At 40.7% G+C, this 13,240-nt stretch overlaps 1 protein-coding gene across 14 annotated transcripts in view; it reads right to left on the bottom strand.

Moving 5' to 3' along the window:
• Window positions 1–13,240, bottom strand: part of PLCB4 (phospholipase C beta 4) — a 424,518-nt gene that overhangs the window by 101,279 nt on the left and 309,999 nt on the right. For all 14 annotated transcript variants that reach the window (XM_045445296.1, XM_045445295.1, XM_045445285.1 and 11 more), the window contains 4 exons: window positions 11,405–11,458; window positions 5,405–5,486; window positions 4,356–4,456; window positions 3,679–3,736 (listed from right to left, as the gene is read on the bottom strand). In XM_045445296.1, coding sequence (XP_045301252.1) covers window positions 3,679–3,736; window positions 4,356–4,456; window positions 5,405–5,486; window positions 11,405–11,458 — 295 coding nt within the window. The remainder of the gene's footprint in view (window positions 1–3,678; window positions 3,737–4,355; window positions 4,457–5,404; window positions 5,487–11,404; window positions 11,459–13,240) is intronic.

The following is a 13,240-nucleotide window of genomic DNA, read 5'->3' as shown; positions in this document are numbered from 1 at the left end:
TTCCTATATTCTTTCAACTGCAAAATAAAAACAAACAAACAAACAGGTAGGTTTAGCCCTAAGGCAATCATATAATGGGTGTGAGGTGGGGGGGGGGAAGGGGTGCACAGATAACTAGCAACAATAAAGCAAATTCTGGATTATTACTGTCATCTAAGACTTTTTTTCTCTTTTCCTCATTTTGATCTATTCTCTCCAGCCCTCCATGCATCTCCCAATTCTGTAGCCCTGCCCTCTCAGTTATCATCTTTGTGAGATAATGAAGATAACTGAAATCAATTTAGCTTCTTATTGGAAACAGGCAAAGAGAGGTGAAATTAACTGAAGCTCAGGGACATGAATCAGCCCCACCACAGATAGAGACCTGAGCTGGGAGCAGTATCTAACCAAATGGCAGCTCACAGTGGTTTATTCTTCTACCAGCTCTCCCAGACTCTGGTTTATTATTTTCAAAAAATAGGAAAAGTTTCTCTTGGTCCACTGATGGGACCAAGAGACACAGCTGTGGCAAAATTTTAGATCTGAGTGGTGGATTTCCATGACTAAATCCATTATGGAGAAGTAACAGAAGGTATATGATGCTCTCACATTCTTCCCATTCATGCTAAGCATTCCAAGAAGGAATCTAGATAATCTATTAGGACAGAGCTTCACAAACTTTAAGGTAAAGACAAATCACCTGGAAATGTTGTTAAATGCAGATTCCAACTCAGTAGGTCTGGGTGGGACCCAAGATTCTGCATTTCTAACAAGCTCCTACAGGATGCTGCTGCTGCTGGTCCACAGATCACACTTTGGGGAGCGATGAATAAAGAGATACTGAGAAGCAGATGAGAAGCAGGTCTAAAGCTACCAATGAAAAGCCAGTAGGTATTTATGACATGGATAGGGAGGGGGTGGTACAAATTCCCCTACATGGTGACCAAGGTAATAAGTGGCCAGTAGTCTCTCCTATCATTACAGCTTCCTGGAGATACATGTTAGCACACTGAACATAAAATTTCATCTAAGGAGTAAAAGGATTTACAAGCTGGAAAGTGGTGGGAGGCAGCATGACTTTTTTCCCTATTACCTATTCTAATTGGTTAATGCTGGTGTGTGTGTCTACTGATTTTCGCATTATCAGTCATTTCTCTGGTTACTTTGCTGAACTCTTATTCAAAGAGCTTTCTAGTTGACAGTTTTTGATATTCAGGGTACCCAATCATTATCTGCAAATAATGAGTAGTACCTCATCTTTTTGTATTCAGTAGACTCATTTATTTTTCCTATCTTATTGCATAATCTGGGGCTTCTAATACAATGTTGAATTATGGCTTGTTGACACTATATGGCTAAGGAATTTTGAAAAAGTTTAGATCTAAGCTTTTGGAGCCATAGACCCTTACACTGCAATGCCTGCTTCCTTCTTGAGTCAATGTTGTCTCCTTTCATTATGGGTTTCAAAGGTGCTCTACCTTAAGGGTGCTTTTGGTTCTGGAGAGAGAAGAGGGGGTCACTGTAGGACTCAAAAGAGAGGTTGCAAGGAGCTGGCAGAATGTTCTCTAAGTTTCACAAACTTCTTCAAGGACACATTCAGATTTCTATCTAGTCTTTCCAATTCAGTTCACTAGGACAGAAAAGGAAGAGATTCAGGCAGACACTTTGATTAAAAATAAAGGTTGCACACTTTCCTGGACCATCTTGTAGTCTTTATGATCTAACAAAATCTAGAATCCCACTGATTCCATCTGTCCCATTTCAAAATTAAAGGTGCTTCCTTACTGTGAATGAAAAGCCAAACAGAAGAAAATATAAGAACCAATGAGTGCTAATGGCCCCTGTGATAGCAATGTATAAAAGTTTATCAACTAATAGTATTTTAAGAAAGAGTTTGGATGGCAGAATGCACAGATGATCACATCTTTTAATATTTAATGTTATATCTTAGACTTGCAAGAATTGCAAGTGATTACTGGGTAAGTTTACAAAAACAACCCCTAAGGGGAAAGCCTTAAGAGCCCATGAACGCAGCACCTAACCTCAAGACTTCAGAACTCTTTATTTTCACAGTGACACACATAGAAAAGTCTCTGTCATGTTTAATAGATGGCTGGGTGTCAGTTCATCCCAGAGTGTGCAAGAGACCTTGTTTTTAGGAAGCAGCAAACTAATGATGTAAATTTTGTCCATGCCTCTAAAAGGCCTTCCTTCTTCAGCAAAAAGCAAGATATTCCTGCCCATCTCACCAAAACTTAAGATGATCAGTGACCCCAAGTGCATGAAGAAGCTGAGAGAAATAAAACGATAAATCTTAAAAATAAAGGAGAGGAGGAAGGAGTTAAGGAAACAAAGCAAGGCAATTTGAGCAACGGTGGCACAGGAATGTGGATATTATCTGGGTAAAGATTATAAACATAGTATTCGCATGACCAAAAACTAGTGGGGTGGAAAGACTTGAAATGTTTTCAAGTAAAATAAATATTGTATTGTACTTAAAGGCTTATTTAAAAGTGGAGGTGAGGCATCTGTGCTGATAAACGGAGTGGTTAGTCTTTCCTGCACATGGGCTTTTAGGCTCTCGATATCAGAGCTTTGAAAGGGTAACCCTGCAAATTGGGAGCCAGTAAGTCCTAAAAAGGCAAGAAAAGAGAAGCCCATTGGCAAAGATGTGATTTGTCTCTACATCCTGGCAAATCACAGCCTGCCTGTTGCCTGTTCTTTGGGGCAATACCTCCTGTCTGGCATGATACTCTCTCTTCTAATGTTTTCTTTTTATATGGTATAATGGTTAAATTATATTAAAAATTGCTTTGAAACAAAAATACATTGTCCCTTCCTCACTGAAACTTATTAATGTGGTAGAAAAAAAGTAAATTTTCCATTTTGGATTAGCAAAAACTTCAAGGGGTTTCACTGAACAGAACATTCTTCTCTACGTTCATAAAGAAAAAAAAAAGTTAATTTTAGCTGTAAGAAAAGTTGCAACTTTTACGTGTTCTAAAATATATTTTTCTCTTGTGCTTAAGCAAATGTTGTCAACCAGTTTTGGTTGTTAAGTGAATCATATTCTAAAATGAGCCCTAAGCTTGTTATAAAAATAAAATGTAAAAATTTAACCTGCAATCTAATTGGCCTAGTATGTACTATATTTTCACCCAGGAACTCCAGTGTTGTGCTTGTTGTCAAAATATTCTATTTGAACCTACATACTGTCCTTACATGCAATCCATTAAAAGACAAAAATAAAGCTTTCCAGTCCATGCAAAGGTATGAGAAAAAGTTAGCAATGGAGAATCCAACTACAGTGTGGTAATCTCAATCCATTCTCTACTGAGATCAATAGGAAAAAAAAAAGTACCTTCAATATCATCTTGCAAAAACACAGACACATTTAATTAAATGAATATATTATAAAATCCACACGCACACAAAGAACCAGAGCTACACATCATAGCGAGAAAACCAACAGAAAAAAGCAGTGTGCAAAGCCAACGTGTCGGAAGCGCATGGACACACAGGAGCAGCAGCTGATTTTTGCACCTGGTAAAGAAAGCCATCTGGAAAGATCAGCAGGTCAGAAGCAAAGCGAATAAGGGCATATGATGCGGGTATATGATGCGGACATGCAATGGGGACATTGGAGGAGGCAAGCCACTGCACACAGACTTTATGGAGTTAATGTATGAAAAAGCTTACTTCATTTAGAAAGCTCACTAATTGGTCTACCGTTAAATAATCAGTTTTGTCTCCATTGCTGAAAAGAAATTTATTAGAAAAAGTAAGTTTTTGTATATGATGCTACAAGTAGGTACGATTTACATGTTGACATTTGTTGATGATAATTCTAAACTTATCTTCTAACCCTGAGGTAGTGGTGCACTCTTAAAATGGCCAGAGACTGTTCGTAAGAACAAAACAAACAACCCAACAAGAGAAAGAAAACACTCCCATTAGCTCAGAAAATGTCTGCAATTCTTCTTTAGTATTATCAAAAGATGTTATTTTTCAAAACAACATGTAAGTCATCCATTTGAAATAACTGGAATGAATGAACTTTTCAACGACATAATAACATTCCATAATTCAATCTAGTTAGTTCACATAATGGGTTAATACCTAAAGGAGCAGGTTAAAATTGTAGGTAGTTAGTAAAGCCAATGCAAGGGGCAGGGGGATAGTTCCAGGTGCTGCCATTAATTTTTGTAAAAGTTTCTCAAAAAGTCAGAGTGAACTTTTACGGTCATAAACTAAGGGCTGAAAATGTAACCCTGACTAGATACTCCTCCAGACTCTCAACACAGTATATTAAAATATTATGACAAAAAGGTGTCTTAAAAATCTAAAAGGACAAGAACTCCATAAATGGAACTTACATTTTTTTAAAAAGATCCTCTATATCTGTTCGAGGACAAATCTTTTGTGTCAGTTCATAGAACTTTTCATAAGTAAATGCTGCTGGCTCGATTTCATCATTCTGTAAAGAACAAGAGGGTGTCATAACTTCTGCCACATTTTTCTCGTGAAGGCAAAGAATCCACAGGATCATGAAGCAAAGCAATGACCATCTGGGATCCCAGGGCCTCAATCTCTGACTCTTACTGACAGAAGCCAGAAGGCCAAGTCCAACTGTGGCTGGGCCATCCTGCCAGCACACCAGCATGTGTAAATGGGCGTCTCTTATTACCATGTGGCCGTGATCTGTGGGTTCAAACACTGGCTACGGCTGGGCTTGCTCCGGGCAACACCCCATAAAATATAAAGAAACATTTCTTCTTTCTCTCCACTATGGAGAAAATCATGTGCCTGCCTAAAGGTTGCTGAATAAATCAAAGCCAGTGTTTACTTATGCTTATCTTATGAATTTTCACAAGACCACATGAAGGAGCTCAGGACAACCACATAAAATTTTCCTTCACATACTGCAGTTTGTATTTCAAATAGGATTTGTTAAAGTAGGAACAGGCTTAAATCTTTCTTGCAGTCAATCAATTAATTTCAAATACTCTAAATCCAAGGGGCCAAGAACACAAATGGTTTGTGTAGGGAGGAGTGCTTTACAAAGTACCCCACAGCCACCTTGAAGAACACTGACATTGTGCTTGGTCGAGGCGATGTGGACAGGCTTCTTGAAAATAAGCTTCCCACCAGCTGTGTAGAAGAGTAGCCTTGCTGACGTTTCTTTTTCTTAATGAAACTGACAAAAACATTTTGAAGTACACTGTTTGAATTTGGAAACATTTAGGCTAAATGCCCAGGGAACAAAAGGCAGGCAGGAAGGAGAAAATTACCTGTACTATATGTGACTGAAACTAGTTCTGAATCTAAATGAGATCAGTGTTACCTAAATAATCTGGCTTATTACATATGAGAACATAACTAGACAAAATCGTTTTATAAAACACATAATTAAACTAATAAATACCTTTCCACTGGGAAGACCTAACTCCTTGAGTGCTTGAAAGATCACCTTTTCTGTTTTCCCCGATGCAAAGGTTCTAGTAATACTAGGGCAGAAAATAAAGAAAAGTCAAGTTATTGTTAATTCTAATTTCGTGGAGGCAAAAATCTAAGAAATACTAGGGATGTGGGATAGGGGGGTGGAGAAAGGAAAGGAAACTACAATTCGTTTTCATTTCTGGGTGTTTTTCACTTCACTAACTCTCTCCTGCAATATCCCTCTGGTTCTGCTAGTGAGGCAACTTGATTCTAAGACAGGTGTCTCCCTGGTGATTGTGAACACAAGAACCCCTGGGAGAGCAGTGCCTGGGTGGCTCAGTGGGTTAAGCATCCGACATTTGCGCAGGTCATGATCTCAGGGTTCGTGAGTTTGAGCCCCACATCTGTCAGCACAGAGCTTGCTTCAGACCCCCTGTGCCACTCCCCTGTTCACGCTCTCTCTCTCACCCCTCCACCCCGCCCCCCAAAAGCCCTGGGAGATACATGTTGTTGGACAAAAACAATGACAATGGACAATGGACAAAAACAATTCCTCTTTCTCAGGGAAGAGGAATATGGCAGACGGGACAGTAAGTCTAGAATAAAACCTCATGTTGACACTATATAGGTTTGGGGAAAAAAAGTAGTCCCCTAAGAAGTCAGTCTAGGCTGGTGATGGCCCTTATGCCTTGGTACTATAGCAGACATGCATTATCAGACATATTTTGAAAAAAAATTTTTTTTGAGCTAAGTACGCTTGAACTACTCTGAAGTGCCAGCTGCCTCAAGGCTTAGGAAGTTTATTGAAAAAGCAAAGTGTGGTGGGAAGGGAGTTAGGGGAACACTTATTCAACGTTTCCACAGAATCTTGGCTTTCCCCTGACACAAGGTAATTTTAAATAATGATGCTGCCTTTTAACTAGGATGGTGTGCATCGAGCCTATTTCCTATGAGAAATGCGTTGGTGACATTCAGAATGACCCAGTGAGGTGTCAAGCTGGCAGCCTAGAATTCATGTTTGGCTCTGAGCCATGCCTTAGCCAACCAAAGGAAACTTCCGTTATTCTGTGATTGGAAGCCCAGGTAAGCTGTCACCATAACTGAAACTTTAATTTCAAAAGTCCAACCTGAGGACAGAGCTTACTTTCATCTGGGAAGCTTGGCTTTGGAATGCCTTCGGTGTGAGCACAAGGAGCTTGGTAGCAGTGCCTCCCCACGCCCCAACCCTGTCATGCACTCCGCCATTCATATTAAGTGGAGGCCAGCTCTAAATGCAAGCACTAAGCGCCAAGTATTCTTGATGAGCGGGAAAACGCACCTCTTCAACTGCAGAATACAACTTCCCAAAATAGATTGGGAAGATCTAACTTTAGGTAAAGGAGTTGTTATGTGTTCATTCAAAGCTTTGTTGTTTCATACTCAGTCCAAGAATACTTAGAAGTACATTTTTAAGAGCGCTTGAGACAGCTGTATTCAAGTATAGGGAGGCCCACGGATTCTCTTTAACAAATCTACAGACATGGTAGAGCATATGTGTTTGACATCAAGTAAACCAGTTTCTAGGATCGAGGGTGTTATGTCCACATTTTCCACTTCTCTAGTTCATGGAATTTTCATGCACTGAATTGGGGTGAGAAGCAATTTACCTGACCTTTATAAAACAGGAAAGTAGCTAATCAGTGTTCTCAATCTCTCTCTTTTTTTTTTTAAGTATGTGTTAACATGAGAGCTACAGGCCCCAGCATCCCCAGATTTGGGACAGGAAGAAACTGTTTGTACAGCAACCTCAGGGGTATCTCAGTGAACTCGAGCTTTGGTTAGGTTGGATAGGCCTGAAAAACGACATGAAAACTGATTGACGTGGTCATGAATGTAGCAGGTACAGGGCCTGAGCCTTTCTCGGTGTGGGTTGGAGGGTAGGGAGGAAAGGAAGAGACTATAGGAATAGAATCTTTTGGCTAGAGCTTGCTGAAGTACCAAGACATGAACAGGAAGTAGAACAAGAATGTCTCATGGGAGGAGGAGGTCTATGCATTAGCACTTGGGGCTAGGGGGCAGGTAAACAGTTTGAGAGAGAAAAAGAAGGAATTAGGGTGTCCAGTGCCAGGAGAGAAAGAAATCCATGTAGGGATATACTAGTGAGGGCAAAGTCAGAGCCCAACAACATGACTGCACAGGAAATAAAGGTGAGAAATGGTATTATGGCCATAGGGGCTCTTTCTCTGGCCTTCTTTTCTGAGGGGGCTTGGGCTGGACAATGTCACCATGGATTTGCTCACCTCATTCTGACGGAGACCAAACCCAGGATGGAAAATAGAAGCAAGGAAGTTGAAAAGACCATTCCCCTGATCTATCTAATAAAGTGCCTTTATTGCCTTTGCTTCAGGCAGCTATCAGAGTCAGCCTTGGGCCTTAAAATGGATTCACTCAGAGGTAAGGCGGGGGGGTTGTGGCACAAAGGTGAATTCTTAGAGTTTCCGGTTACATTAGAGGCCCAGCAGAATACCCTTTAACAGGGTCCTGCAAGAAACACATTTATCACAACCTGGGGACATTTTTACATACCATCATAGGCATTTCGTAGGAGAGTATTTAGAAAGGACTGTGATTTATTCAACTCTTATATATAGCCTCACACCCACAGAGTACAGGTTAGTGCTTCATGGCTAACAGATACTCAATGAGTTTTTGTTGAATCATAATAAACCACCTTCCCCAAAGGAAATGCTACAAAAGCAAATAACCTTGAGTGGAGCCTAGTCCTATTAGAGTCCTGGTTCAATTCCATGTTCCAGCAGACTTTACAGGTGATAAAGACAGAAATGATCCTGAAAAAACCAAGGGAGTCTCACTCTTTCTTTGTCCCCAATGGGCCTACAATCCATTCCATGGTTTTAACACCATTTTTTGAAACACTCAGGTCAGACTCATAGAGTGAAGCCTCAGCAGAGTCCTACTAACTTTGTTGAAAAACTAGGACTTCAGGACATGTACAGATTACATAGGAGTTGGGCTACCATGATCATACCTGAGGCTCTCAGCCTTCCTCTTTAATACAACGGTCTCTTTTAAGACTACTTCCTGCCACAGCCCATAATTTTTGTCTGGCTACTATTTCCTGACTCTCTAGCCATTGGTTCCAACTCCAGGTTACAAGGAATAAGAAATGGCAAAGAAAAGAGTGATTTTCAAAAGCCTTGGTCTAGGTGAGAAGATAAATTGAGTAGGAGTTTGTAGGTTTGAGAGAAAAGCAGACTGTGTAAGTTTATGTACATAGAAAGAAAAGAGGGAGATAAAGAGTTAAGACTTTCTTCATTAATCATTCCTGCAACTTCCTGGATATTATATTTTGGTTAATACTCAAGAGCAGGGGCCATTCCCAAGCTATGCAACAACTATGAAGCCAGACCCTTTTTAACAGCATGCACACTATAGTAATAGTTTCCATTTTAGGAACTCCAGAATGATAGTGATAAAATGACATTTTAAAAGTGTTTACTCTTCATATCCATTAAAACATTCAGAACAATTTCCACCTAGCCCTTGGCAGCTCATCTACCAGAAGACTTACCGCTTTTTTCTGGCTTGCTATCAATTCTCCATCAACTTTAACAAATTGCCCCCAAATAACAGATGTCTTGTGTCAAACACCTGTTAATACTGGCAGGCACCAAAGAGTTCATGTCAAAGAGAGCTAAAGAAAACGACATAAGGATGGTAATAATTTTGCATGTGAACATGCTAGATAAAGATCTTTGAAATCATAAAAGACTTCCAATCTTGTCTAACAATGGCTTGATTAGTCGGATACATATAAATGAAACCAGAATTGCTAGTTAGAAGTGCTTTGATTGCAATCTATGTGTTTCTACTTCGTCCATTTCCTGAACCTTATCTTGGAAGAGAAAGCAGGACAGTAAAGCATGTAAAAACAGATCCAATATACATTTCTATTCACACTGCTGTCTGTGCTAAGTTTAAAGAAAAATTTTAAAGAAAAATGTACTTAGCTGTAGGATGCTGGGAAACATTAAAATAATTGTCCTGCTATTGCTCAACAGAGCAAAGGATTTTAAATTTTTTGTTTTATGTTTATTTATTTTTAAGAGCGTGAGAGACAGAGTGTGAGCAGGGGAGGGGCAGAGACAGAGAGGGAGACACAGAATCTGAAGTAGGCTCCAGGCTCTGAGCTGTCAGCACAGAGCCCGACGCAGGGCTCGAACACACGGGACATGAGATCATGACCCAAGCTGAAGTTGGATGCTTAACCGACTGAGCCGCCCAAGTGCCCTGCAGAGCAAAGGATTTTAAGTGAAATAAAGATCAGTGTAAAGAATCTTTGCCAACAATTATCAATCAAGGGTGCTAACTGGGTTTTTTGTTTTTTTTTTAAGGTCTACTTTTTTCTAGAGTAGACACAAAATTGATTTGCTAGTAAGTTAACAAAAAGCAGAGAATCCTACATCTCAATTTGTAAAGACCACAACACATGTGTAAGGTCTACAACTTGGTAAGCCCTCAATAAAAGGTTAAGTAAAAATACTGTCCATGGTCTTATGATTCATATGCTTTTAATTTCCTCATTGATATTTCTGTCGTGTCACATGGGCTGTTACAGAACACAGAATTAAGAAAAATGATGACTTCTAGGACAGTTCTGTTAAACACAAAAAGAGCGATTTTGAGAGAGTATAGTGATAACCTCATGGGGAAACAGAACGGAAATGTCAAGGCAGAATGAAGTGCCTGGCAGAGAAGGAGATGGAGAAAAGTCAGAAATGGCTAAGTGTGATCAGCAAGCCATTGCTCAAATGCGCTTGCTCAAATGCAATGCAGCTGGGGAGCCGTTCACTTCATCTCTGAAAGATAGGGCAGTTCTAAGACAAGATTCTACCTAGGAGCTCTGGGTTTTGTTTGTTGCTGTTTCTGTTGGCTTCTTTGCTAAAGTGGTATCCAGAGAGGAAGTCAACATCAACCTAAGTCTGGAGAATCCTAGAAGAATGGGTTGGTATCTGGGAAACCCGGGACTAATTCAGGCTGTGGGCTTGGGCTTATGAATCCAAACACACTCCTGGTTTCATGGGGACAGATGATGCCCACTCCAGCTTCAGAAATTTCCATGAAGTGCTTACACAAATGCCAGCCAAAAAGATACCAGGAGAGTTTGGTAAACAATCCCTATTGCTGCCATCTCAAGAGCTTCTGGGTGTACCCACAGACCATTAGCAAATCCTAACACCAGAGAGGAAGTAGAGAGGCAGAAAAGAGGGAGGCATGAGGAATCCTCAGAGGGTGAAACATACCAGCTTAAGTATTAAAGAACCCATGTGGAAGACCCATCTTTTTCACGTTTTCATCTTTTTTCCCTTCCTTCTTGATTCCTTTCAGGCTTTACTGCCATTGTTTTTTCATTGCCACTGTTAACTTGGGCAGAGTGAGGGGATAAAGTGACAGTTCTGAAGAGTGTGTGGTGTCAGCAATGGTACACCTAGAGATTAAGTGGCAAGAAGCCAAAGGAGTCTACCTTCCCCTTCCCACTGGCCACCAGAGGAACAGCAAGGCCCAGAACAAGCAGCACTGTCCAGAGGCACCACACTTCTGAAGACACAGTCTATATACACTTCTGCTACAGGTGCACAATACAACTTCTTTAATTTTAGCGAATGGTTGCTTAGGGCAAGTAGACGAAAGACATTAAAATCCTCAAAGCCCACTTGTTTGAAGATATAAAGAATACTGATACATCTTCGGACGTTCTTCATCAAAGCAGAGTTAATGCTACCCATTGTGATGAAAAATGCAAGTTTACATCCACAAATGGTTTTTACAAATTGAACACAGCATTTGATGGAGTGATTTAAAATAAGCTTCTACAAATATCTTTAGTGAAAGCATTTAACAATCACTTGTGAAGGGCTCTCTCTTTGGTCTGGTATCATGAGGGTCGACCTAGGGTATGAAATACAGACAGGAATGATCGACTTACCTCCTAACTGGAATTTTACCATTCGTGTTGGTCATAAACGCCAATTTCATCCAGCTGGAAAACAACGGTAACAACACTGTTTTAATGTTTCTTAAGAGGAATACTTCAATCCAGGTAAGAACTTTAAAAGAGGGGCGCCTGGGTGGCGCAGTCGGTTAAGCGTCCGACTTCAGCCAGGTCACGATCTCGCGGTGCGTGAGTTCGAGCCCCGCGTCAGGCTCTGGGCTGATGGCTCAGAGCCTGGAGCCTGTTTCCGATTCTGTGTCTCCCTCTCTCTCTGCCCCTCCCCCGTTCATGCTCTGTCTCTCTCTGTGCCAAAATAAATAAACGTTGAAAAAAAAAATTAAAAAAAAAAAAAAAAGAACTTTAAAAGAAAGTTCATTCAAACAAAGAACATTTATTCTGAAAGTCAGAGACAATAATACACTGTGAGATGAATTTATGGCTGTCACAATTAGCAAATACAAATACAAGACTCTCAGTTAAATTAGAACTTCAGAAAAAGAATAATGTTTTTTACAAGTATGTTCCAAATACTGCACAGGATATGCTTATGCTAAAGAACTATTACTTATCTTAAATTTAAATTTAACTGGGAGTTCTGTACTTTTCTCAGCAACCCTGGATGAATTAGAAAATTGGGTGCATGCACTGAGCAAAACAAATTGTGGGTACTTACTTGGTGACTGGCCTCATCCTTAATAATCTCTCCTAAGGGTATGCCTGGGTGGCTCAGTCAGTTAAGCAACCAACTGATCTCGGCTCAGGTCATGATCTCATGGTTCATGAGTTCCAGTCCTGCATTGGGCTCCTCACTGACAGCGTGGAGCCTACTTGGGTTTCTATCTCTCCCTTTCTCTGCCCCTCCCCTGCACTCTCTTGCTCTCTCTCAAACTTAAAAAAAAATTCTGGCAAAATATTAAAATAAAAATAATCTCTGTTAAGGTGGTAGGAAATGCAATTGCATGCTGACACCAGCCAACCTTATCCTGAGGACACATAGGGATCTCCACTCTCAGCTCCCAGTGCAGCAAAGCACAGATCGAATGGGCATCTTCCCTAACTTCCAACAGTAAGAGAAGTTCATTAACTCAATTGACAGGAAGCAACTCATTGCTTTCCTGACACACAGGGACCCACAACGTTTATTTGTACGTTGATGGTAAGACTGTTCTTAGCTATTAATTCACATTCTCATTGTTACCAGTCAATAAAATTCTAATAAAAGCAGAATATGACAAATTGGTAAAGTTTCTGTCCTGTGTCAGTTTCCTAGAAGCACAAGTGACTCCTTTTCAACTGATGTTTTCAAGACAATAGGCGTGAGGGAAGCAGAAAGGGCAGGGAGAACAGTCACACAAAGCTGTGGTCTCTGCTGGGGCTTTAGCCTGATGCCATGGGGAGCTCTGGAGTGTGATGTGCATCCGACTTGGTGGCATGGGGGCTAGCCTTTTGTATCCTGTGCTAGCCCATCATCAGGCATGGGCTTCCCACCAGGAAGAGGGAGGAGTACAGTCTCCCAGGCACAGAGACTCCCCTTCAGCAGAGGGTAATTCTCTGTAGAAGTGGGCAGGTGTGACCTCTTGATGAGCTAACCCTTACAGTGGCTGGTGGATGGATGAACACCAGCTCTATAAAGGGATCTGAGCATGATACCACTGGGGACAGGTATGATCGTATGTCCAGATATGGATATTGGGGTCCCTCAGGTGTAAGTGGGCATTCTCTAAGTCTCAGATCCTTTGGATTCAATCAATACCCAAACTGTAACATCAAATATCCACCGTGGCTCTTTATTTTTAAGAAAATATGCCACAGCAACTGCAGAAGAAAAGG

The sequence above is a fragment of the Leopardus geoffroyi genome, chromosome A3 (assembly GCF_018350155.1).
Source record: "Leopardus geoffroyi isolate Oge1 chromosome A3, O.geoffroyi_Oge1_pat1.0, whole genome shotgun sequence".
NCBI lineage: Eukaryota > Metazoa > Chordata > Mammalia > Carnivora > Felidae > Leopardus > Leopardus geoffroyi.
Note: the sequence above shows the minus strand (reverse complement) of the source record. Positions and strands in the feature narration are given on the sequence as shown.